This window comes from Phoxinus phoxinus (assembly GCF_949152265.1).
Source record: "Phoxinus phoxinus genome assembly, chromosome: 20".
NCBI lineage: Eukaryota > Metazoa > Chordata > Actinopteri > Cypriniformes > Leuciscidae > Phoxinus > Phoxinus phoxinus.
Genome location: NC_136895.1, coordinates 26,229,514 through 26,257,453, shown reverse-complemented (window position 1 = coordinate 26,257,453; position 27,940 = coordinate 26,229,514). Strand labels below are relative to the sequence as shown.

The 27,940-nt window shown below is 36.8% G+C and overlaps 2 protein-coding genes and 1 long non-coding RNA gene across 5 annotated transcripts; 2 read left to right on the top strand and 1 right to left on the bottom strand.

Moving 5' to 3' along the window:
* Nucleotides 1-189: 189 nt before the first annotated feature.
* On the bottom strand, nt 190-27,024 carry LOC306988458 (uncharacterized protein). 2 transcript variants are annotated; one of them, XM_079593460.1, is made up of 5 exons: nt 26,435-27,024; nt 8,259-8,385; nt 2,280-2,609; nt 1,485-1,772; nt 190-1,020 (listed from the first exon to the last, which is right to left on the bottom strand). In XM_079593460.1, exons 3-5 carry the CDS (start codon nt 2,566-2,568, stop codon nt 896-898), a joined length of 702 nt encoding a protein of 233 aa, XP_079449586.1. In that variant the 5' UTR covers nt 2,569-2,609; nt 8,259-8,385; nt 26,435-27,024; the 3' UTR covers nt 190-895. The 2 variants fall into 2 exon arrangements, with proteins under 2 accessions (XP_079449586.1, XP_079449585.1); XM_079593459.1 differs by lacking the exons at nt 8,259-8,385; nt 26,435-27,024 and adding an exon at nt 3,744-4,063.
* LOC306988459 (uncharacterized protein) lies at nt 4,718-9,965 on the top strand. Its single transcript, XM_079593461.1, has 4 exons — nt 4,718-4,930; nt 5,302-5,631; nt 8,283-8,417; nt 9,484-9,965. Exons 1-4 carry the CDS (start codon nt 4,879-4,881, stop codon nt 9,612-9,614), a joined length of 648 nt encoding a protein of 215 aa, XP_079449587.1. The 5' UTR covers nt 4,718-4,878; the 3' UTR covers nt 9,615-9,965.
* LOC306988460 lies at nt 12,531-16,611 on the top strand. 2 transcript variants are annotated; one of them, XR_013795404.1, is made up of 7 exons: nt 12,531-12,807; nt 13,434-13,589; nt 13,724-13,838; nt 14,047-14,157; nt 14,786-14,944; nt 15,719-15,815; nt 16,045-16,611. It is a non-coding gene; the product is annotated as an uncharacterized lncRNA (long non-coding RNA). The 2 variants fall into 2 exon arrangements; XR_013795405.1 differs by having other exon boundaries at nt 13,434-13,838.
* Nucleotides 27,025-27,940: the final 916 nt, after the last annotated feature.

The following is a 27,940-nucleotide window of genomic DNA, read 5'->3' as shown; positions in this document are numbered from 1 at the left end:
GGGACTTGGTTATTATTTGAAGTTTTATGGTGCATCAGTATCGGCATCAGACAAAATTAGTTTGAAAATATCGGCATATCGAATATCGGCCAAAATCCAATATCGTGCATCCCTACTTCAAAGTTAAAGTGCCCCCTAAATAATTTACTTATATTTTTACTGATTATGTCATGTCATTTTTTTTTTTTTTTTACATTTTTTTATATAAATGTTTGACTATCAATGCTGCAATTGACATTTGAAGAAAGAACCATGTTATTTTCTATTAACTGGACGGCAATAAAATATCCCAATTCAGATTCCAGGTCCTCACGGTCAAGCTTTTTTTTCCCCCCTTTCCAAAATATATTTTAATATCCATTGAAAACATAATTACAAAAAACAGGTGAAAGCCGAATGGGGCACAGGCAGAAAGAGAGAGCCTTGACAACAATACCTCACTTAATAAAATACTGTTAACACTGAAAAGCTAAATTATTTTAAAAACAGTGATACTTCCCTGCTACTATGTTATTAAACTTTGCCACATGCACAGATTAATGCACCCTCTTCACAATAGAATAGATAATACTTAAGTGATGCTTATAATAATAAGTAATGTTAATAAGAAAAACATAAACCAGAAAAAAACAGTAAAATAAACCAGGAATCCCATTAATCTCAGTTATATAACAGAATAAGTGTCAAAATAATTATTAAAAGATAAATAATTAATCATTGAAAGAACTGAACTTTAATCTGTAAATTCATTCAAGATCAACTGATAGCCAGTTTGTGTAAAAAAAAAAATCTGGCAAAGCCCTGTTTCCCTCCTCCTCCTCCTCCTCATAATGTAACATTACATGATTAATCTGTGAGGGTCTGAAGATGATGATGATGATGATGATGATGTCTGTTATGTTCTCTCCTGTTTTCTGGATGTGATGTCATACACCACAATGCAGGCAGCAGCCACACCCACCAGAGCAGAGACGACCAATCGGGTGACAGCTTCAGAAACATGACAACAGAAAACACAGTCTGAGGAAATAAAAGAACAATATGAATCAGAACAGAACATTTGGATAACAACAGCATTTCACCCCAGAGTAACAGAAGGAATCTTAAATACTGCATTTATTTATCATTGAATGTTAAGTGTGTACTTTCTGCATCACTAGTGGCACAAAATGGAATTGCAAAATTAATTACGGTTTCAAAATGGTTTCCTGAACACTCATCTATACCTTATTAAAGGTATTTATCTGTACCTTTATTTCAATGAAAGCATCTCAGCAGAGAGAAAAGCCAAGACAAGTTGACAATAAAGTGATGTTAAACTTGCTTAAAAATATTTTTTGAAATATAATTTGTCTTGAAAAAACAATCATCGAAAATCTAGAAAGAGTTTAGTGTCCAGTTTATCAATAACTTTGTTGATAAAAATACATGAAATCAGTGACCAGGAACACATAAACTAACACATAAAATACCTGCTGACGTACCTGGACATGTCTGGCAGAGTTCAGTGTTGAGATGTGTGGTCCAGTTGGTGAATGAAGAAGCCACCACACAGCTGTAGGAATCATCCAGACACTCAATCTCCAGAGGTAGAGAGAGACTGACGCTGAGATCAGACACACTGATGTTGGACAATACACTGTGTCCTTTGTACCAGGACAGAGTCGCATCACTCACATTCACCACTGAACACAGCAGCACACATTTGGACACTGATGATCCTGATGGTGATGAACAGTTTGAAGAGTTACTGCTAATGACAGGCAGAGGAGCTGAAAAACATGAAAGATCAGAGAGAAATAAGAATAAATTATGAGGCCATGCATGACCTATATTCCACAAAGCACAATGCAAAACATCAAATAAATATAGAGGCAGATTTTAACACTGTGAGATTCAAACCCACAGCCCAATGATGAAGAGCCAACATCTATCCACTGAGTTGAGATGCAGTTGAGAGTCATTACACAAAAGCACTGCTGTTGCTCTTGCTTCTTGAATAAGAAAAATGATTTCAAGTGGCTGTAGTGCTAATATGATACAGAGTCATATAATAAAATGCACAAATGTGTCTTTACTTCTAGAGGAGGCCAACAATAGTTAATCTATCCTCTCCAGATCCTGATCACCACTGAAAGCATTTTAACAAACTGCATAATGTCCCATTTTTATATTTCATAAGATCTATACATACAATGACAATAAAGTTGAATCATCTTAATTATAACAATAAAATGCAACTTCTGTAATATATAATAGAGTGAGCTGTATTTACTCACCATAGACAGTAACAGTGAATCTGTATATAGACGATGATCTGCTGCGGCTGATCTTAACTTTATAATCTCCAGCATGTTCAGTTGTGATGTTCATGATGGTCAGAAATCCAGTCTTCTTGTCCAGCTCCAGTCTGTCTCTGAATCTCCCGTCAATATCATCAGGGATAATATTGTTCACTCCATCAGTTTTAGCTATAAGAGTCTTGTTAGATCCAAATGTCCACAGTATCTCTTCATCTTCCTGTATTTCAGTGAGACCAGAGTTTAGAGACACTGAATCTCCCTCCATCACTGACACTGACTTCACTGCATCTGTACCAGCAAACACTCCTGAAGAACACAGACACAGTCTCTCAGTCACACAGTCAACTTTTAGTTGAAAGTAGAAAAGATAGAAACATCATCATGGAAAATAAATGGCAGAGTGGAAAACACAGATATCGGAGTTCACACAAGTAGTGATAGTATTCTGCTTATGTCAAAATTATTAATGGCTTTGACCTTTGACCTTATGGGGGTTTCCCACCCCGCCCCCTTCTGGTATGTGGGATCAAAGGCTAACCTTTGACCTTAGGGGGTTCCCCACTCCCTCTGATATAGGAGATCAAAGGGTTGACCTTTGACCTGCTATCAACCGATCATGTAAATTGGACAGTTGTTATGACCCGTTGACCTAGCTAGCCATTGATCAAGTGATATGTAGTTTGACCTTGTGCCCCTCCCTATTATATATCATGGTTTTGACAGAATGTCTTCCAATTATTTTTGATGAATGGTTTTGATCATTTGAAGAATGGGGTAGGCCTATATGTATGTCACAGGTCCCCCTCCCTCCCACACTGTGAGCGTATATAAATGGGTCCTGTGTGTTCTACAAAAACCATAAAGAGAAATATGATCTACATGACCATGGATGGTTTGACTGCCTCTAAATCCCCAGAGGAGGGGCTGACCAGCAAGATACTGGAAAGTCTGCCTATGGCACCGAGAAAAGCTTTTGGACACGTCTGTTTGACCAATTTTCTCCATGAAATCTCGGAATGGACTAAAGCTGAATTTCTGATACCGTGTATTCGGATACATATTTCTCAAACCATCTCGAGTTGTTATGCTCTACACCATTGACGGGATAGGCGAGTTTCAGGCCGGTGAAGACGTCTGTGTTGTATTTCCTGAAAAAGACTGGGCTCTGTTTTACAAATTTGTCTGGAAGGATCTGGTAAGGGAGTAGGGAACCTCCCTAAGGTCAAAGGTCAAAGCCATTAATCATTTTGACATAAGCAGAATACTATCACTTCTCACACACCTTCACATAGTTTACATTTTGGTTTAGTGTTATTAGTTCCACAAGTAAAGAGTAAGAAAATATCTCCATTTTGACTCATTGTCGATGAAACTGAAGTTCATTAGAGCTCCACACAAATAACATGCAACTATAAATCATAAAACATGTTTATAACTCACCAACCAGACAGCAACAGCAAAGACAGCAAAAAGCAAATGTGTAAAACATTTTCTTCAACAGTTCAGTGGTCTGAAATAGTTACACTTAAGTATCTGAGCGCGTCTGCTGTGAAGATGTGTAGATAACAAGCTGTTAACAGTTTAAACTATTCTGTTAACTTCCTCAAAACTTAATTAGGCCACACCCCCTGCCTCCAACCACACGCCCTCTCTCCAAAGCCCGTCTCAAAGACCTGTCAGCCAATCAGAATGCACAAAATGATTGACCGGTAAGAGAGCCTTCAATGTTTCTGATTAAAGTCTCTCACATTTAAAATATAATTTTTTTGCTGTTTACAGGCTGTCATACAGACAGATGTCAGGGCATACATTTCAGTGATAGCTGGCTAGTAGGTAAGATAAATATCTCTCTCTTATAGCACAAGACTTAAGGATCATTCACTGACAACACTGTTGTTTCTAAGATCTCTCACAGTCACCATGAGAGGGCACACTTCTGAGCAAAAACAACAAACACATCCTCCTGTGTGGCTACCCATATAATTTAGTGACCTAACCAACTATGTGGAATATGTAATGTGTACAAAGTGTTATGCTGAAATCCCAACCCAGATTATAGATGGATCATTAACAGTCTGTCACACACATTCAACATTTAAATGAGTAGTCTATGAATCAAAGTGGCATCATATAATGTCAGTGTTTTGTGTACAGTTGTGTACGTTTTCAAGTATGGACTCAAACTGACTAAGAATACATTACGGTTAAATGCATAAACAATCCATTCAAAACTGTTCTCAAAAAATCGTTTAGAAGAGCAACAAATTAATTTTATATTTAGGGAAAAAATTTAACTCTACATAATCATGTTCTCTTGAAAACATATATCATCCAGTTATTTTTGGACTTACAAGTCCAAGATTTTGTTGGTCTGAATCAATACAGCATCATTAGCACAATGACACACTGCCCAATGAAAATGTGAATAGACTTCAGTGTTGAGAAACTGGATTACAGCCTCAACGCATTACACACACGCTCACTCAGCCGAGACACAGAGACAGAAGTAGATGTACATCGCAATCAGATAATCTTTCTAAACTCCTATTTTGTACCTCAGAGCTGTTGGAAGAAAATGTTTAAAGAAAAAACAGTTTTTTTCTGGCTGTGCTTCTGCTGTCTGGATGGTAAGTAACAAACTTTTTTGGGGGTTCTGGTGGAAGTTAGTTCAGATCAACAATACACCATTTAAATCGGTCATAAGATGCTCTTGCTTTTATTACCAGATATTACTGAGATGTAGATGTGACTATGAGAAGTTTCCTACTGTTGTATTTACTTATGTAACTTATAACACTAAAGCAAAACGTAAAATGTAAACTATATGAAGGTGTGTGAAGATATCTGTTTTCCACTCTGCCATTTATTTCCCATAATGCTGTTTCTATCTTTATACATCTCAAAGTTAGTAAACATTTCAAAACTAACAGTTAAAGCTTCATTATAGCAACTTAAAGTTGAATGTGTGACTGAGAGACTGTGTGTGTGTGTTCTTCAGGAGTGTTTGCTGGTACAGATGCAGTGAAGTCAGTGTCAGTGATGGAGGGAGATTCAGTCTCTCTAAACTCTGGTGTCACTGAAATACAGGAAGATGAAGAAATAACGTGGACATTTGGATCTAACGGGCATCTTATAGCTAAAAATGATGGAGTGAAAAATACGATCCCTGATAATCTTGATGAGAGATTCAGAGACAGACTGAAGCTGGACGAGAAGACTGGATCTCTGACCATCATGAACATCAGAACTGATCATGCTGGAGTTTATGAAGTTAAGATCAGCGGCAGCAACTCATCGCCTACACACAGATTCACTGTTACTGTCTATGGTGAGTAGAGAAATACAGCTCTCTCTATTATATATTACAGAAGTGCCATTTTATTGTTATAATTCCTCTTAATACTACAAAATAAAATAAAATAAATGCTCTATGACACTTCAATTTCATTTTAAATTTTTAATCCATATGCCTCTAAAAACCCTGAAAACTGACAGTGGGTAGTGTCATAAATAATTCCTCCGTCACACTGTTACAATTTTTCATATAAAAACACATTGCTCAGTCCAAATGATATTTAGCCATATACTTATATGATGAACCGTCTCCGTAGAAAACCTTTTTATGTTTGTAAACTGAAACATCTCCATTGACTTCCATTCAAACAGAGCAGCTTCTGGGAGTGTTTTACAGAAAGATTATAACTTATAATCCGGTTTTATCCGTGATAATTTCAGCAGGACCTGAACGTTCACCTGAAATTGTGTTTGATCATTTGACATATCGAGGTCATTGCATTATAAAAACATACTTCAGATTTCAGTACTCAAAACCTCACTTGAAAACATTTATTGAAACCAAGCTTCAACATTGTGATGTTATAATGTGGAGAAAGAAGTCGTTTTCACGTCAACACAGGAAAATCTCCATCGCAGATAAAAGGTGGAAAATGTATTGTGAAATTATTTCTCTCATCACAAGTTTATCATCACAATAATCTCTCACCAACAGACATTCCAATTCACTTTTATAATGCAGATATTTTTTAGTTTTTTTTTTACAGATTGTCTGTTTTAGGTTTTGTTCATGTTGTCATGTCTTTTATTTTGGAATTTAGTCTTGTGATTCCCTGTTCCCTTTGTGTTATCCTGTCTATGACTGCGTTCCAGTCCACTTTTAGACACACGCTTGCGAACTTCCCTAAGCACTTCCCCTTGAGGGAATCCCTGCCGCCACTTTGAAGTGCGTTCCACTTCGTGGACTAGGAAAGTTTATATGGACAGACCCTTGTTCCCTCGATTTTGACAGAGGGAGCGAGTCTACTTCATATGTACACTTCAGACGGCTCCATATACCACAATTCAACACGATTGTGACGTCACCGCAGATCTCGTCTAATCACCACCACCACAAACAACTCTATGATATATAAAATAAATTCTATTGAAAACAGCCCACACACACCTATATACATATGGATGCTGCATTAAACAAATTCTAGAAAGGAAAGAAAAGTAAATAATAAATCAACTCCAGCTGATTCCAAGTGATCAAGGCTGCGTTTCAGCCCAAAATTGTCAAGCCCTTCACTCGCTAACTTCCCTCCGTCTCGTTCACTCTGATGTGCGTCATTGCTTATGTTGCATGAGTGCCCACTACAAGCGGAAACTGCAATGGGATGAACTGGAACGTCCTAAGCCCTTGATCACTTGGAATCAGCTATGGAGTTGATTTATTATTTATATTTCTTTCCTTTCAAGAATTTGTTTAATGCAGCATCCATATGTATGCAGGGATTCCCCCAAGGGGAAGTGGCAAGGGTGCTTAGGGAAGTTTGCAAATGTGGACTGAAATGCAGCCAAGGGCTTAGGATGTTCCAGTTCATTGTCCCACTGCAGTTTCTGCCTGTAGTGAGCACTTGTGCAACGTAAGCAATACATCAGAGTGAACGAGACGGAGGGAAGTTAGCGAGTGAAGGGCATGACGATTTTGGACTGGAACGCAGCCATGTACTTTACCTTTCCATGTGCCTTGTTTTCATTAGTTCGTTTGTTTCATGTGTCATTTGCCGGTACTCATTGGTTCTGGTTTCATTAGTTCTGTCTGTTCATTGGTTGCTTTTGTCATGTGATCCCAAGTCTTTAAACCCTTATGTTTGCCATGTTACTTTGAATTGTATTCAACAATGTAAGGCTGTTTCCATGTTATTGTTATCAGTCAAGTCAAGTTCTTAGTTGATGTTTCACATCTTTGGATAGTGTTGGGCAGATCGAGGCTTCGTGAAACACTTAAATAGCAAATGTGCCATATTGTGTCGAGGCTTCGAAACAATCATTCCGACAACACTCTCCACGGTGACCCCTAGTGGTCAAAACAGCGTAAATGCAACAAAAACTCAGGCCAAACATGCATTTTTTTTTTATTGAAAGTAAAATATTTAAAATGCAATTATCTAATCATTTAATAATATTATCAAGTGTCTATATGTTCTTTAATCAATTTTCATTTTTTTTTGTTTTGTTCTATAAATGGCTCAGCTAAACAGGCCAATAAGAGACTATTAACTACCTTTATTAATTTTAATTATACTAATGTCTAATTAAAACGTCTTCAAATGTATAAAACTGATCAGAGATCAGGAAAAACCCACAGACACTTGTTTATTGTTCATGGATTGACAGAGATCATCGCCCCCAGCGGTGAACCATTGAAATTTTGAAGTGTCTCAAAACAGTTATGACGTAATTAAGCCTCGTTTACTGAAATCATGTGACTCTGTTTTGAAATTGCCATCACTATCTTTGGATTATTAACCTTGTAATAAACTTCACCTGTGTCCTCTACACCATTGTTTTTGTTTGCTTCCATGACAGCGACGTTACACAGAGCTGACACTTTCTCCTACTAATGACTGTCTCTCTTTAGCCACTACAACACCAGATGCACAAACTCCTCACATTCTCCTTCATGTTCTCCTTCAGGTCCTCCTTCAGGTCCTCCTTCAGGTCCTACATCTCTGATAGTGCCGATTTCTGCTGCTGCTGGATCTCTGTTGATTGTTGCTGCATTTGGGATGATCTGGATCTGCAGGAAACACAGAAAAACTGATCAAGGCGGCAAGTGTTTCCTACTACTGATACAACTGTAAAAATGTATTATATATTAATGAATAATTATAAACTTTTATAATGCATCTCTGTGATGGAGTCTTAGCAAATCGCAACAAAAAAAATAGTCTAACGCCACAAAGGGGCAAAGTGGTCTTCAATTGTGACAGTCTTTATTGAATCTTTCTTATGCACAAAAAAAGTGATCAAGCCTCATTAGAGAGGAAAAAGGCAAAAATGTTAATAGTTAAAAAATCCAAAAGTCACATTCCATTCAGGTTACATCACAGGGAATAGGAAGTATTCAAAAAGGACATAATCATGCTTGAGCCTCTCAAACTGACAGAGGACCAAAATCAGCACCACTTTTCCAGGGTACAATAAGTAACAAAACACTCTAGATAAGACATACACTGAATTTATAGGAGGTGGCCAGCACCATGAAAAAAAAAAAAAAAGGGAAATAAAACCGTACAAATTCTCACAACAGTAACAACACAAACCCTGGAATGAACACAATACATTTAACTAAATTTAGAGTAATTGATACATTTAAGTTAATGCAAAAATAATTATATTAAACAAAAATCACATTGATCAAGACATCACATTTCCCTATGTCCGCTCTAATACATCAAAGTTGGTACAGTCTCATTTTCTTTAGAATTCCAGATTCTACAAACAGATAAACTTCCAATTTAAATCTCTTTGACACTAGGCTGGTCCATTCCCACAACACACCAGGTATAAACATTTCAAATAATCTTAAACACAAAATTAACTTTAACAACTTTAGCTATGTTTTTAAAAATCACATTTTAGCTAAAGGGGATTTTTACTGTTTTTAATGTTTAACTAAGCCCATACACTGACTTACAATGACACATAAAGATCTTAAACCAAACCAATATAGTAATGTACTTTTATTTATTGATCAATGGAAAGTTGAATCTATAAGAATTATGTGTGCCACAAATCTTGGACATCACAATCTCAAATAATGTATTTCTGGGATGAAAATTGGTTTAGTGATTTCACTTTGTTAATTTAACGCATCTATTATTATTGTTTACAGTTGAGACTCGTGATGAAGAGATAACCTACGCTGATCCAACATTCTACAAGAGAAACGCACAGAAAACGGTAAGATCATTTATGACTGTCATCTGTGTCATTATCAGCAGAATCACATTTAGATGCGTTTAGTGTTTTCCTGTATAAACGTAAATGGGTATGATTTTCTTTATTGTTAAATTAAAATGAATAAAACTACTAGTTTTGATTATAGTGGGGTTTACTGAAAAAACAGGAACACTAACAGCATGACATTAATCTGACACGACCAGTTGAATGTGGTGCACCAGGGTTTAAAATCTATGGATGTTTACATTTGAAGTGGATCAAAAAAGTTAATCAAAGTTGTCCTAACAAAAACTGGTATTCAAAATTAATGTATAACTTGAATGAAAGGTTTTGATTCTGATTAGTGTGAATATCTGACTTCAAACATTCACTAAAAATTAATGCCTTAGCAGTTTAAGTGGGTACAAATTATGTAAAAAAAAAAGTTAAATGTTTAACATTTAAATGGGAAGTTCACCCAAACTCAAGAGTGATGAAACATATATATATACAGGCATGGTCAGAATTAATGGCACCCCTGGTAAATTTGATAAAAACTGGCTGTAAAAAATTAATCTGCATTGTTTATCCTTTTGATCTTTAATTTAAAAAATTGCCAAAATTCTAACCTTTCATTGAAGCAAGAGAATTGAAAGTGGGGCTAAATCACATTATGAAATAAATGTTTTTCTCCAAAACACGTTGGCCACAATTATTGTCACCCTTTTATTAAATACTTTTTGCAACCTCCTTTTGCCAAGATAACAGCTCTGAGTTTTCTCCTATAATGCCGGATGAGTTTGGAGAACACCTGACAAGAGATCAGATACCATTCCTCCACACAGAATCTCTCCAGATCCTGCAGATTCCCAGATCCATGTTGGTGCTTCTTCTCTTCAGTTCAGCCCACTAATTTTCTATAGGGTTCAGGCCAGGGACTGGGATGGCCATTGCAGATCTTGGTTTTGTGCTCAGTGACCCATTTTTGTTTTGATTTTGATATTTGTTTTTGGATCACTGTCCTGTTGGAAGATCCAAACATGGCCCGTTATAAGATTTCTAGCACAGTCTGTTAGGTTTCGATTTTTTATCTGTTGGTATTTGATCCAATCCATGATGCCATGTATCTGAACAAGATGTCCAGGACCTCTGGCAGAAAATTAGGCCCACAGCAGTAAAGATACAGCAGTGTATTTCATTTTTATCCTTGTGTGCACTAAACCCATCTTAAGTGTTTGCTGCCAAAAAAGCTTTTTTTTTGGTTCCTCTGTCAATAGAACGTTTGAAAAGTACCGGACACTACTGCAACTTCAAACGGGACGGGTTCTATGGTCAGATGAAACCAAAAAAATAGCTTTTTTGGCAGCCAACACGTAAGATGGGTTTGGTGCACACAGGGATAAAAAAGTACGCCATGTGTAAAATGAAATACACTGCTGTATATTTAATGCTGTGGGCCTAATTTTCTGCCTGAGGTCCTGGACATCTTGTTCAGATACATGGCATCATGGATTGGATCAAATACCAACAGATAAAAAATCGAAACCTAACAGACTGTGCTAGAAATCTTATAACGGGCCATGTTTGGATCTTCCAACAGGACAGTGATCCAAAAACAAATATCAAAATCAAAACAAAAATGGGTCACTGAGCACAAAACCGTGCTGACCATGCCTGTGTATATATATATATATATATATATATATATATATATATATATATATATATATATAAGAACCATGTTTAGTTCCCAATCCCAATCTGCCGACACTATCACAACTTTCACAAAGTAGCCGAAGACAAACCTCTTTCACAAGCGCTTGAGATTCAGGGGCAGTTCATGTGTCTATTACCCCTAATGTCTCAATATATTTACGAAAATCCTGACACTGCCGAAATTGCTGAGAGCTGTTAGATGAATATTTATATTTTATATTTATTTAGATGAATATGTATATACTGTATATGAAGCATGCTCCTCTCCATAACAAAATAAACACACAACAAAAATGACAGCGTTGAGAAATCGGCAGTTAAGAAAGATCTGATCATAGCGATGTGGATGTTTGCACCAGATCTGCAATTCAGAACTCCAGTAAACTCACATCACATATTTAGATTGCACTCTATACAAATGTATTGCTTAAAAGCAAATAGCTTACAGTATTAAACAAAAAAAAAAACAGTGTCATTGTCAAGTTGCGAATTTAAAATTAGAATATCGCATAAAATATTTCTGAATTAAGCACCGGTTCCATCCAGTGAGTTCAAGAGAGGGGGGCTCAATCCTGCTCCTGGCGATCGACTGTCCTGCACAGTTCATCTCCAACCCTAATCAAACATACCTGCCTTTAATTTTCAAGTGATCCTGACGTTCTCTGAAGACCTTAATTGGTTGCTTCAGGTGTGTTTGATTAGGGTTGGAGATGAACTGTGCAGGACAGTCGATCGCAAGGAGCAGGATTGGGCACCCCTGGTTCAAGAGATCAAAATCATCACTTCATGGTAAACTGGCACCAAATATCACTAAGACCCAGTTTACACCTGATGTGTTTTGGTCCATCAGATCACAAGTAGACGATGCAGACACACACCTGTTTACACCTGGGGATTAAATTAATTAATTAATCTAATTAATTAATGTAATGGTACATTTTTCATCTTCAAACCAAACTTGGGTCTTCAGCCGACAAAGTTTAAATCCCGTCTGGCTAGCGCGCTTCCCATAATGTTTACGCATTAGGTCAGTAGTAGGACAGTAGACTGTCTTTTGTGGCTGTTTGAACACACTCAACCACATGAGCTTTTAAAACCAAACAGTACAACTTTGATAAATATAATGGGTTGTAATTACTCAAAAAAATTAAAAAGTTAATTTACCTTTAATGTTCTGTGTAATTAGAACGAAAGTAAACTTTTAAGTATACAGCACTCAAATGCTTTCATTTGTTTTTGTCAGTGTACTCAAATAGTTTTACTATAATCCCGTATGACGTCAGGCACGTGCGTACGTGCTCCTCCTCCTTCACTAGCGGTTGCAAGTTCACGAAGACGCCATGTTTTTGTTGCTCGCCTCGGATGAAAATAAGTTTGCAACGCACGAAAAACTCGCTAGTATTTTATAAAAAGAGTGTAGGATGAGATTTTTCGATCGGGAATTGGATTTTGATCGGTTTTGTCTGTGAGGAAACTGCTTTCTGAACCTGCTGATGACAAGCTTTTCTTCGTTGTGCTGCCCACCATTTCAAAACCTCTTCTCTTTGGGCACGCGAATCTGGTAAGTTTCCTGTTTTATTTTCTGCAAATAGTTTTAGTGCCTTTGCAGTTAATGTATTTTATGCATTTGCAAAAACAATAATGTTTTGAGTCATTTTATCCTGCCTCACTAAAGGTAATATGGATTGAATTGTTGAAGCAACTGTATTTAACTGTTAGTATTAAAATATATATATTTTAAAGTCTGTCTTTTTGCATCGGTTGTGCACACATTAACGTTATTCGGGCAACACATTTTAATAACCTCAAAATGGCGGGCTGTGACTCATATTTAATTGGCGCGCATGCTTATAAAGTAACGTTAGTTGTTTTCATAGAGGTTTGACAATAATCTGATGCAATTTGTTCCACGTGTTTTACATTTTTGTAAGGACATGTATTTCTTAAATTTATTAAAATAGTATGCTCAAGCCATACCATGTAAAGCTTGTGTTATTTAGCAGAGACGTTAATGTTCTTAATGTCTCTATTGTCAAATTGTACAATATTTTTTTTAAACGTTTAAGGTTGATCAGACTGAGCAATGTCGATTAAGTAACTGATTAGCGTCATGTGCTTCACATATTTTTCCTAGTAGTTTTGGCAAATATTACAACCTGACTAACTTCTCAATCTCTCTCTTTTCAGGCTAAAAGTGAAGCAGCTGGCAGTTAAAGGGATAGTTCACTTTGAAATTAATTTTTGATATGTTTAGTATACATCTATGCACCAGTCTGCGCACATGTCACACACCAGGAAGCGTGCGCGCCCTCAGATCACTTGGACATGGCTGTGTTACAAGAGGTAAAAACGATATAAATACTGTTCGTTATCTCACACAAACCGCTCGTTTCGTGTCTTAGGCCATCAATGTGTACTTACATTTACGAGTCATTAAATCATGTTTAATTTGGACTTCTCTGTGCATGCTCTTTGAGGTGGACCCCATAGACCTGCATGATATGACTGTCAGACAACAACGGTTTGACCTAAAAATATCAAAATTGAAAATACTGTGGAAACAAAGACACCTACATCTTGGATGCCCTTGAGGTAAGCTAAAACATATCAAAAATTAATTTCAAAGTGAACTATCCCTTTAAGTTTGGTATGTTTATGTCTAATTGTTAATTTTAATACACTTTCATTGCATACTAAAATGTGAATTCATATTATTTAGTGCACAACACAAATTGAAAAGGGAAAACAATCAATGGCGTGCGTTAAAGTGCAAACTTTGTGCTTCTATCTTTGATAAAAGGAGTTAATGAAGAAGATGGCCTTGCCCTGAGATGTAAAGAAGTCATCACTGATAACCTAACCTTTTGGTGAGATCCTGGATTGCTGGCCTGCCTTTAAAACGGAGTCACAGGTAAAACATATTTTTCTTAGTTCACTTGAGAATATTTTATATTTAAATGAATAGTTGACCTAGAACTGAACATTTGCCGTTCATTTACTCTCTCTCGGGCCATGCAAGATGTAGGTGACATTTTTTCTTTAGTAGAACACTAAAGATGATTTTTAGCTGAACTCATGGTCCTTGGTGATTCATAAAATGCAGGTCAACAGGTGCTGTCACTTTGCGAGTCAAAAAACATAAACAAGCAACACAAAATTAATACCTGTGACACAAATCTTGAGCTTCAGACTCTTGTTTCCCTGGTAATAATGTTATAATCGGTTGTCTATATATCTGCTTTTTGACTCACAAAGTGGTGGCACTTGTTGACTTTATTGGAATCCAACAGGTTCAGCTAAAAAAAAAAATGTTTTTAGTGTTCTACTGAAAAAAGAAAGTAACCTACATATTGGATGGCCGAATGGTGAGAACTGACAGCAAATTTTTATTTTTGGTTCTTTTTCAGTGTGTCAAGGTTTAAACTCTACACTTAACACAAAATGTTATTTTGCAGTAGCTACATGTTTTTTTTTCTACAGGATCACAAATGTATACTCTGTACATAAATCTTGGCTTAATCACTTATTAATTTGTGCAGATCTGACAAAATGTAGAAACGTCAACCTGAAGAACCACTTTTATGCCGTGTTGGACCAGCATGCTCCCCGTCTACAGAGCTTGTCCAGAAAGAAAGCTGCTCGCACAGGGAAAGTGGTCTGAAGTACTGAGTCAGCTCCTCAGGATATATTACCTCCAGGTCAGTTGGTTACACTTCTTGATGCCTGATATAGGAACTGCAGTGGATTTTGAAATATTTTGGTAGTATTTACAGACATTTTAGGGTGATGCATAGTATTGTGTGGCTGTGCAGTTTATATTTGTGGTGAGCAGGACTAGGTCGAGGGCTGTGGGAGGACGGCACATACAGCGTGATTACTGATGAGCGACACCTGTGTGACGCACCGGTCTCGTATCTCTCACGGAGGACCGGAAGCATAAAAGGGGGAGCGACGACAGTGAAGCTCGAGAGAGGACAGGCCTGATTTTATGTTATTTTTTGTTTCTGTTTTGTGTGGCCAGCAGTTGTCCGCGAGATTTGTTTTATTTTGTTATTAAAATCTTTGAATGTTCACCGGTTCCTGCCGCCTCCTTCCCGGGTTTCGGCACCAGTTTAACGCAGTTCGTTGTTATGGGAAGGAGGTGGGACCCGGAGAACATTCAAAGATTTTAATAACAAATACAAAACGAAAGTATAAGCCAGCAGCCCTTCGCGGACGACTGCTGGCCACACAAAACACAAGTTCAGGCCTGTTCCTCTCTCGATCTCCACTGTCGTCGCTCTCCCTTTTATGCTTCCGCTCCTCCGTGAGAGATTCGATTCCTCCGGTGCTTCGCGCAGGTGTCGCTTATCAGTAATCTCGTCACTGGTCTCGCACTGTTCTCTCACGTCTCTCGACCTCGTCCTGCTCGCCACAATATTCCATGTTAAATCAAGATTCTCATACTCATGTCTCTAATTCTCACACTGAAGGAAAAAGTTGACGTCCATGTACGACGAGCTGCCATCCTTCGTGCTCTCCCTGCTCGTCTGCAAGAGGATGACTCCCAACTTTCTCAAGACGTGGGATGTAAGTTTTTCACTGTTTGGTTACCAACCATCTCAGTTGCTACTCAGTAGTCATTCTGGTCCTAGTTCCAGGTTTTTAATATATATATATATAAAAAATTTTTTTTTATAATTGTAGTTATTGTATGGGATAGAATGGTTTGGAATAGAGGTAAATATATGTCACTTGTCACTTATTAGCTGTCCTCTTTTGGAAGTTTAAAGTAACAGATCTCTGTTCTTGTCTTCAGGTAGAACATTCTGATGAACCAGGCATTGATGGCGTACCACTCGGTCTCCTCTCCATTAATGGCAATTTAACAGATGCCACGTTATTCTGCCCAGAGAAGATTGCGGTTGTACTTGAGGGTAGCATGGTTATACAGTAGATTTTCTCACATTGGCTGATGCACTTGTCATGATTTTTTTATCTAATTACGCCTTAAATAATAAATAAAATAAAATTAACTTTTGCACGGTACTCAAATTTTACCTGTACAATGGTACTCCTTAATTTTAAATTTCATTTAAAATTACACTTCTGTCCTTTTTAGTGCACACCATAGAGCAAGACAATTTGTACTTTGAAAACAGCTTGCAGATGTGTTTAAGTATGATTGTTCAACGTACAGTACGACATTGCAGTTTACACTGTAGTAATCATATCTTTGATTTCTGTATGCTAATAAGGTTATGTGCAGTGTAGTAAATCATTGAGCAAACATCAAGGGCATTGTACTGTTTTGGAGAATTTCCATTTGACAAACAATTTATTGTTGATGTTTTGTGGTTATTTAATAAAAGAGTAACTTGAATTTAAATTGTGTGTGTTAACCTGTTTTTATTTTATTTTAGAATGTGTATAGCTAGCAATTTAGTTACTTGATAATGAATTGATAATTTAAAAACTAAAAAATAAGAAATTGTTACTGAGAAATAAAAACTTGTTATGAAGGTAACAAAAAAATTTCAGTTATCTTTAATTAATTTTAATATGTTCTGTGAACCCAAAAACTACTTGTAAAATGACTTGATCAATAATGTTATAGTAACTTGTAAGATTAAGTTGGTATCAGTTAAAATTGCCTAGTACCAGTTACTTAAAAAAAGGATGTTTCTTTAACTTATAAAATTAAGTTAGTATCACTTAAAATTTTCGATGTAATCAGTTTCAACTATTTTTTTGAGTTATATTAACTTATCCGGTTTTACAGTGTACGAAAGAAATCCGGTCAAATGAGTTTTCTATCTCTGGAAGTATTTAAAAGTGGAAAAGCTCAAAACGTTTTGGACTATTTACACCTGTGGGCTGACCCACACTAAAAGATTTTCACAATCTTATCATTTTTTTAAAAATCTGCGAGACCACAAATATGACCAAAAAAAAAAAAAAATTCATGATTTAACAGTTTTGTTCCCATCGTGTGTGAAACACACTAGTCTCGCGTAGCCAGATCTTCACACTAACGGCAGAAGGTCTGGACTTTCATTGGTCAAGGGCCGTCCAAGAGGGCATTTGACTGACATGTAATGCAACCAACCACAGTTAGTTTGGTTCAGCGTCATGTTTAGGGGCGTGAAAATGTAAAGTTGATGTCCCTACAATAACAGACCAGCGTGCATCTACTGTTTACTGTTTAACAATGGAGCCACGAACTTCACATACTTTTGGAAAATCCAGCGTTTATTTGATCCTGGTTTTCGCTCATTAGCCGCATTAAATACGTAAATTTCGCAAAAACTCCCATTTATCTCAAAATAGTTTTTACGCTCGCATGAGGTGGTTTTTCAGGCAATTCGAAAAAGAAATATTTAGCAAAACTGCAATGGAAACAGTTTTTGCACATTTACAGGCCAGCTGACGTAGAAGGCACCGAGGTGTGTTTGGACAGAATACGAGACGGAGTTCTTTATTAAATTCATAAAAGACAAAAGAATTACAGGAATACTGGATTCTAAACCTCAAAGAAATGCCACAATCAAGACCTCGAAGCAGAAATGAGGGAGGAACACCCAGAAACTCTTCATATGTGCCGCTTACAGTATCTTTCAGTATTCTTACAGTATTCTTTCCATTAATGCTTGGATAACATGCCTACGTCTCCTTCCGTTAATAATAATAATGTCTAGTGCGGTGGCTGTGATATATAAACCTACCAACATCCGTTGCCATGATTTTTTAAATGACTTATCGTGAGAGGAAAAAATTAAGTTTTAGTCGCATAACATCGGTTAATGGAAACGCTGTCATTTCGCAATAGTTTCGATATTTAGAAAAAAAAAAAAAAAGAAAAAATAAATCGCAAACGTTTTGCGCAAATCTGTAATGGAAACGCGTTACGCGGCTATTGTCACAGTTGTAAACACGACGCCGTTCTCAGCATTTGTTTCCAGGTGGACAGTTAAAAAACGAGACACGCACGTCTCCCGGCCATTCAACCAATCAGATCACGACTTTGAAACTCCAGAAGTGTTTCCAGAAAAGTGTGCCAGTTAAAGGTGAACTAAGTAACTTTTTTACCTTAACTGATCAACTTCGGAGTCACTGGAATGGTTATATGACTTATTTTGGGTTGAATGGTGGTGGTTTCGCACCCCCCTGGTGCCTGTGAGCGGAAAAACAGCGTTTGCAACTTTGGGCCGGCGACCCGCCGGCCTCTTCGTCTGGAAGTATCGTGTGATCCCAAGTCTCGCGAGGTAAAGAATTGCTTTACTGCAAAAAGAAATCTGCTATAATGCTGTCATTATTGCACTCCCTCACGCTGTTGGAACCCGAATGAAGACGACGTTGCAAAGAGTTTCCCATCTGCTTTGATGTCGTTGATCTACTAAGCCTCTAGTGTCTGAGAATAGCCAGCGAGTTTTTAACAGTTGTTGTCAAATATATATTCCGAAGCTGCGGGGGGAGCTCTAGAGAGAAACCTCCGAGCAAAACGCGAGGATAAACAAAGAAATCCAGATCTTACTGAGGGCTGCTTTAAGTGTGCCTGGAGCCGTTGACGCTGGTCACGTGAGCAGGACACGTGTGTGATGCTGACGCAGGAGCTGGACAATAATGAGTCAACGTTCTGACAGGGGAGTTCCGACGCTTCATAACGTTAGTGATAGTTCACCCAAAAATGTACATTTCTGACCCTCATGTCGTTCCAAACCCGTAAAACGATCATTCATCTTCGAAACAACAAATCTGAGGCCTCATCCACACTATTGCGTTTTAGTTTAGAAACGGAGAATTAAAACGAATACGATCTCCGTCCACAGCAGCGTTTTTGCTGCGTATTAGAATTGATCTCCGTCCACATTAAAACGACTGAAAATGTGGATCACGTGACCATTCACCAACACTGGGCATGCGCGTGCCGGTGTAAACAGGCGCATGTAGGCAGTTATTGTAAAATGCAGAATTTGCTTGCACAACAGCTGCTAGCAAAGACATCAAAGTCAGTAACGCTTGTAATTCGTTATCCATGTTGCAGTCACTAACGTTACGTAGTCCAGGCTGTTTTTGTATGTTTTCTTCCCGGGGACGGGTCATGTGATGGGTGACTGACGAATCAGGGAAGGATACGCCATGACTGATGACACCCAATAATAGAGCCGAGCGTGAGCCTCTGTGTCATAGTGTCTAATGTCCTCCGTTTTGACCGTCTTCACTAAAACGCCCTCCGAAGATTCAAAACGTAAAACGGGGTGGGCTGCGTTTCTAAACTTCTCCGTTTTAGGTCTTCGTTTTTGCCGTTGTAGTCTGGACGGGAGGTGCAAACGTAGCAAAACGAAAATGCAGTAGTGTGGATGGGGCCTGAGAGATTTAACTGACCGTCTACGCAACTACCACTTTCAAGCCCCAGAAAGGTAGTAAAAACATCATTAAATGTAAAACGTTTCGAGAAAATTGAGTGTGTATCAGTATATTGGATCCGTGCCTTATGTCTTAAAGTGACAGTAGCCTAATAAACCTGATGCCGCCCATGTCATTTATGTTAATCAAACAACAAAAAACAGGGAAAATCACTTACTGCTCTTGACTAAATGATTTTAGTAGCTTTAAGAATAAAACAGTTTAATTCTTATAGTGAAGACTACGCTGTTTTATTTTACATTTGATTATTCAATTCGTATAGTAGCTTGTTGATACTCGCATGAAAATCTTAAAGCACTGTTTGCTTCATTTGTATCTTTCTATTGTATGTTAGTAATTAGCTTTTTTGTGTGCCTAGTAACATATTATCGAAATTAGTATCGAGAATTGTGAAATTTCCCTGGTATCTAAAATTTAGATATCATATTAGCAACCTTATTTCCAGCAAATACATGCTTGATATCAGTGATGCGCGGGTCAATGTATAAACAACCCGCACCCGACCGACGTTTTCAATAACCCGCCCGCAACTCGGACCGCAAAAAAAGAGAAAGAAAATATTGTACCCGACCCGCTTCCTGACCCGCGTTTTTTAAAAGTAGCTATAGTAAATGCTCATCGCGTCATGGGCCATAGACGGAGGAACTAGGGGTGCGCATTTTTCTGAATGCTGTACGATATCGCCTAGTGTTTTGTAATAAAGGCTTGATTTATTCATTTAATTCGTTTCATTTTCTTAACAATTAAGATGCTGCATGTGTTTATCCAGTCTAATCGAAGTGCGCGTTTCTCCCCCGACTTTCCCAACAAAAACCCCGCCCCCTCTCAGCAAATACATAAAACTGACATTACTGAGCTATATGCGTTTAAAAGTAGCCTATTAAAATGGCACAATGGCATTGCTCAGTTCAACGTGTTGGGAAATCGGGCATTTTGTCCCGCGTCAGCTTTTATTCAAAAGTTAATAACGCGCTCAACATTCAGGTAAATAAGGATTTCCCGCTGTCATCTCTGTTGCAGACTGAGCTCGTGCGTCATCCTCGCGCAGTTATTCAGCCAATAAAGTGTACACCTATGTATTTCATAGAACATTGTGTCTAGTACTATATAAATTACAAAGGTTTAATTGGCATCTTTATTTCAAACTAACCGACCGACCGCGACCCGAATATCATTAAAAATATTTTTGGATGACTCGTAACCGCGGGTGACCGCGGGTGACCGCAGGCACCCGCTCATTTTGGATCAACCCGCGCATCACTGCTTGATATATATCGCTATTGTTAAATAAATTACTCGCATAAGGTTTTTTTGGTAAAATGGCCCAATTATGATTTTTCAAACATGTGCCTGTGCTGTCTATGCCTAAATCAGCCACTGACTTAATTAATCCATAACCATAAACAAAGGCACTAACTATGAAAAACCTCTCTTTCTCTTTCCAGCGTTTCAATTCTAGCTCTATTATTAGCAATTTTTTTTTTTACTTAACTTGGATACTTGCATACTATGTATATTGACAATTTGTGTCTTTGTATGTTCTGTGTGTTTTCTTTCAGAGGGTTAAACAGGAGGATGAGGTGATATACGCAGGTGTCGTCGCCAGACGTTAAACTCTCTGTGAAAGTCTTTTTCCTCGTTAATGATTTTATTGCAACCAGGCGGTTTAAGATTTGATAGCGTTGCTCATGCTTACATGCACTGTATTAGTAGCAGCTTATGGCCATGCAAAAGCATTAGCTGCGTTATAACGGTTTTCTGAAGAGTGCATGTGTGAGAACTAAAGTAACACAAATGTTTGATTAAAGCGGATTACTGATATCAGCCATTGTGTATGAAGGTTAAGAGCATTAAGAGCATGATGCCAAAACTGCATTTCTGAATGCTAAAATAAACTAGTGTGCATGTAAACTCTGAACATTAACGTTACTTTTTCTCAATTGTGTTTTTAGGTGTGTTGTGTAATTTTTTTTACATTTTCTGTTTAATGTTTAAAAGCTCAAAAAAAAAAATACAAAAAAAAAAAAATCACAGAGATGGTTGAGCATCATGGGACATTAACCGGATTTTATTCAAGAGTTTCTAGCTTTGAACATTTACTTTGGATTCTTAAGCCCAAAACTCATCCACATTTACCAGACATTTATCATACATTAACTGAATTTAACACAAATTGATGGGGAGAATGCAAAGTTACATAGATAACACCTTCTCTATGGTACTGTTAAAGCTCACATGGGAACGGCTCAGATATTTGTTCACAAGTATGTATTTTACGCAGGGTGATTTTCAGTTTTACTCTGTGTATGTTCAGGAAATCCCAGCTGACGTTAAACAGCCATTTTGTGTTTTAGCAGCACGTTCTCAATGCATTCAGATTAAAAGTCACTGATCGATATACATAAATCTGCAGAATAACAGTACCGGTTTGATTTCATGATAAATATTAGCAGCAAACAGATATTTTTGGTGTATTTTTACAGTGTTGCCTTCAACAGACTCAAACCACAGAAGGCCTCAGTTTCAGATCTGGAAATAAATGTGGTTTCATCAGTTGAGAGCATGAGCGTGAGAACATGTTTCATTAAATGGACGTTTGTGGTTAATGTGCATCAGTGTTTTCTGTGAATAGTGTGAGTGTGTGTTTCTGTGAATCTAGTGGGGTTGAAGATCTTCCACAGTTTTACTTCCTCTTTATGCAAAACAATGTTTTATTGCAAGATAAAGTACAGAATGGAAAACGTTTGATAAAAATATACTCTCTGTGAGATTTTTCTGTGTGAATGAGAAAATTGTATCATACACTTACACATGTGAAATATAAGATTGATATTTAGCAGCATTTGCATCTCTCTATATTTCCATGAGCTCACACTCATGCTGTGATCCTGCAGATAAGAAGTGTTAATTTCAATGTTATTTGCAGCCCCAGCAACACTTACTTGTTTTTAAGAAGATTCCACTATTCTTATCAAGCCTAAGTCCATCTATATTTTTAGCAAAGACACAAACAAGTGAATCATTTAAAAAAATTAATGCAATGTCTTATTTACTGGCAGTTGCAATATTGATTGTGTTTGCAATATTTTAAGTGCATCATGCATAAGTGATGATTTATTTTGATTTCATCAACTTTGGGAAGTTTCTTACTGTGAATTTTTCATTAGTATAATATTTTATAGTTTTTATTTAAGACAAATAATAATTGTCTTAAATGAAAACTTTTTTCAGCAGACAGTGAAAAACACGTCTATTTTACATTGTTTAAAGTCTATATATATATGTATATAAAAATATATATTTCAATGCTTTTGCGTTCTCAGAAAAGTTTTGTAAAGCGTTCACCAAAAAAAACAACTTTGTGTTCGCTTGCAAATATATTTTGACTGGTTCATCTCTTATGATTGTGCCAATGTAGTTTAGAAACAGTGATAAAACAACACTTTGAATGAAATTTATTTTTTTGTTTGATTTTAACAGCAGTTTGGGGATTATTTCATAGCGCCACAATCTATGTTTTACTTTACAGTAGGCTACCGAAAGGCTTAATATACACTTATTTCTACTTCTAATGTATCACTTTAACAGTTAAACTATTCAAAAGCAAAATAAAAATATGAGTGTGTGTGTAGGCCTATATTACATGATACAAATGTTGTATTCTACATGTGTGGCATCATGAGAGGGCGTGTTCTAGAGGGCAGATACATTGCCCTCAGATGGCTGGAGCAAGATGGCCGTCTGTTAAGGACTACAAAACCCAGGCTGCCTGAGAGACAGCTGCAGCTAATGAGGCCAGCAGCAGGCTCTAATAGTGTGAAAACCTGCTGATTTGTGTGTGTGGCTGGGGAAATGACAAAGAAGATTAAGTTACTTTTGAGCTGAAGAGATTTAAGTTGTAAACCTTTTTTGTTTAATTATTAAACACACCTATGTACCGAAGAGACTGTTGAAGTGGTGTTTACTGGGAACTTGCACAAACTAAAGATCCTGAACCTCTCACGCTGTCACACATGATACAAATGTTGTATTTTTGACCAGGTTTAAAGGGCACCTATTATGGAATTTTGAAATGTACCTTTCATGTAGTGTGTAACATAGATATAAGTGAACAAAAACATCCTGCAAAGTTTGAAATATGAAAGTGCACCGTATATAAAGTTATTGTCTTTCAAAAGTAAGAGTCGACTCGGAGTCATTTTTATGAATCGTTAGAAGACCGAAGCTTTTTCTCTGACTAGATGACGTCAACTTGTCAAGTTATTTGAATACGATACGCCCACTTATTGCGCTCCAAGGCCAGCCAGGGAGGGAAAACTAACGTGAAAACATCATGGCGACGAGACGCTGTGTTCTGAAGTGCAACTCAAAAGCCAACTTTTTTCATCTGCCCAAGGAGGAGCATTTGAAGACTAAGTGGCTACAATTCATATATATAACTATACCACAGAAGTATAGTCCGAGCCTTGTGCTTTGTTCGCGCCATTTTGAAGACGATTGCTTTTTAAATGCAATCAAACTTGGATTCGCGAGCCGGCTGATATTGAAGGAAGGTTCAGTTCCAAGTGTATTTGCATCAGCTTCCTCCTCCGTATCACAGCCTGTAAGTGTTATTAATAATTGTTGCTTTTATGTTTTATGTAGCATGCTTAATTATTATTTTGTTTGTTGAGTAAGCACCGTTTAGCTTCTAGGTCTTCAATGACAATTGTATTGAGATATGTGAAGTGTTTGTCGTTGTTTTTGGAGTTGTCTTAAAGAATAGAATAATACCTCGTAGTAACGTAACTGCATTTTTTTTTTGTAAAAACGTTTTGCATCAAGCTAATGCAAACAAAGACTGATTGTGCTTTTACAATATGAACTCTGGGCTATGCTCGCTAACATAACATTAAATTCTTTATCTTATTTTTAGTTTTTTACTACAAACTACAAAGCAGTGGACTATAATCATTATTATAACACGATTTAATTGATAAAAGCATCATTGTACTCCGTGTTAAACTAAGTATTATCTCTGTAAACACTGCTGGGTCATCTGACCAATCGCAGATTAGCGTCGCGCAAAGGAGGGGTTTGGAAAAATGAGTCGTTGAACGATTCATTTGGGAGTCGGTGAGCAAATCAGGTAAAAATAAATGCATATTATACGAAAACAAAAGTGTTTTTTGTCATTGCATGCACGTAAAACTGTTGTTGGGGACTCCCTAAACAACATTAGGAACATTTTAAATGTCATAATAGGTGCCCTTTAAAGTTTAATTATATTTTTGTTTCTGAAATCCACCCTTTTCTGCTGAGGTCAGTATAATCCTGATTATTTTTATTAAAGGAGTAAAAATATCCTAATATTACTAAAAAAAAAGGTTTTGAACAATACACACTGACGATTTGATCCAGATCAAATCCAAGATTGGATTTTTTGATTAATCCTTTTTCTGAATCTTTTCTTCTTCTTCTTTTGAACAATCCATTTTAAAGATTTGATCCAATCCGATAGCCAAAATCTGATCAGATTACTTTTGACCAACTGGCCCCTGGAGTTAGAGTGTATAATACCACGTGTTTACACTACTAGTCTGGCGCTCTCTAGTGTTCAAGAATACTGTAGCAACAAATCAAGTTTGAATGTAATTTTAGGAAATGTAATAAAACATTTACCAAAAAGAAAAATGTCACAGATACTTTAAATTTGTTCATGTATTTGTATTTATTCATTTTAAATTCAGGTCTAAAATGGTTTTATCTGCAGTAAAGAGTCGTTTACAAATAAGTTAATCTTAATAAAGACCTTCAACACTGACAGACAATGCATTAGTTTGGTTGCAAATGGCTGTCAGTAAAGATCCACTTCAGGGCTCTTATCGTTCTCTGTATTGTTGCTAGTGAAAATCTGCTCCAAAAGATTCATGGTCAGACATTAAAGGGATAGTTAAAAAAAAAAAAAAAAAAAAAAAAAAAAAATTCTAATAATCTACTCACTCTCAAGACGTTCCAATTTCAAACCTGTATAAATGTTCTTTTGTTGAACACAAAAGAAGATCTTTTGAATGTAACCATTTTTTTCTTCACTACAATTTATGGAAGTCAATTGGCACATCAAATGCTTACCCACATTCTTCAAAATAAATATGTTGTTATCAGCAGAAGAAAGAAATTCATACAGGTTTGGAACAACACAAGGGTGAGTAAATTATGACAGCATTTTCATTTTTTGGTGAACTATCCCTTTAATGAATCATTCAGAGTGATTCGCGATTCGATTCAAACAATTCTGCTAACCCGTTTGGCCAATTCATTGAAAAGAACCGACTCAAAAGAACGATTCATTCACGAATCGGATTGGTTCTAATTCTAAACAGCCGACAGAAAATCCCGGACACATTATTGGCGAAATAAGGAAATGTCTATTAAATTTATATATAGGGTTAAACACTTTTTTAATGGCAACAGAGAATATGAGTGTGATTTGCGGTACAGACAGGGCCTCTTTTATTAAACATAAATAGGCTACAATTAATTGCTATCTACATAACGGTCCATAGGCTAACCCTAATACATTGCCATTAATAGATTTACGTAAGAACCTTTACAAACGATTCTGCAACAATTCAAATTCTACAACTCCAAAATATAGGCTACAAGAAATGCATAATTAAAATCGTATTCAAACGTAAATAAATCATTGAAACAACAACATTTCGAGCACTTAGAGTCTCAGGGAAATGGAATTAAATCTCAAAATGTGTCTGAAAAAGGCGCTTTACCAAACAAAATCTCACCTTGAGGGATCCCGATGCTGTCAAACTCCAGCTTCTGAGGGACTGATGAAGATCTGCACATTCTCCAGCTTTGCAAAGGTCACCTGTCGAGTTAGTCTGAGGTTTCAGAGACTTTCTAAGGTGTTCCGTGTGGTTGCTAGTGGTTGTTTACTATAGCTAGAGTCAAATCAACTATGAATCTGCTCGGGTCCCTCATTCGTTCGTTCCAAGTCAAGTGATAATCGTAAATGTGATCATTAGCCTACTTGCAAATTGTAACTGTGCAATATAATTTTTAAGACTTAATGTTAATTACTCCACAAACAAAGTGATACTTTCCAACTTCTGCGAAGAAAAGTCTCATCATATTTACAACTCATGCGGAAGTAACTTTTGTTGCCGAGATGCGAGAGCGCGTGAGTCGTGACCTCACGCGAACATGGCGGCAGCGAGATGTGATGAACACATGATAAACATTCCCTTTTAAATAAATGCAATTTATCGAAATTGCACTACATCATATTAAAACCTCTCAATATCAGTAAACGTTTTCGGAAATAAGTGTGTGAAACACAGACCAGCCTATTCTGATGCTATGACGTTTTGACAACAACAACTGCAAAGCTATGGCAAGCCGTTTTGGCATAGCTACAACTAGGTTTTGACTATCCATAAATATTTTGGATTGTTGTATTTTGACAAATCATAGGCTTATTCTTATTTGAACTAGTCAGATGATCATTAGAGATAGGGTTGCCAACTTATGGAAAGGAAAATAAGAGACAATCGTGGTTCTTTATGGGAAAATGACACTGAAACTGTGCCACAGTGCATTTCATTTCAGCATCTGCAGTTAAATATGTGTACAAAAGATGTATTTGGTTCTCAGAAACTTGGATAATTTCGTGGAAAATCAACCAAATTTCGGACACTTTCCCAGCTCAAATTTTTTTATTTTGTTAGAAAAAGTATTATGAAGAAAGATAAACGTAAATGAAGAAGAAAGCCACAATATTATGCTACATTGTGATTGGAGTCATTTACAGTTTTGTAAAATGGGTGACCATTTTCACCTGAGAGATTGCAGGGGGGTTAAAATGACTTTAGAACTGAATCATTATTTTACTTTTACACAGAGATTGTTAGGTCTAGCTAAATCGGTTGACTTTAGCCATCTTTGTTTCGTTAGCTATGAACGGTGAGATTTAAAAAAAGGGAAAAAGCACTAGCTACTTTTGTTTTTTTTTTTCCAAAATTTGCATGCCTGCAACTCGTATAAAAATATCTTAATATCCTTCAAGATTCTAATTCTTAACAAACTTTTCTTTTGGTTTCTTAATTGTTAAGGCCGAATATGGTTAATTTTAAGTCCCAATATCATGGATGTTAAGGCTCCATGAGTAAATTGGTACACATTTTCAATGGTCGCACATTTTCTGAAGAACAAATAATGTTGAAACAAATGTATTTTTTTTTTCTATCAACACAATTGAACATTACTGAGTGCCCTAAATTGTATTTTCCAAA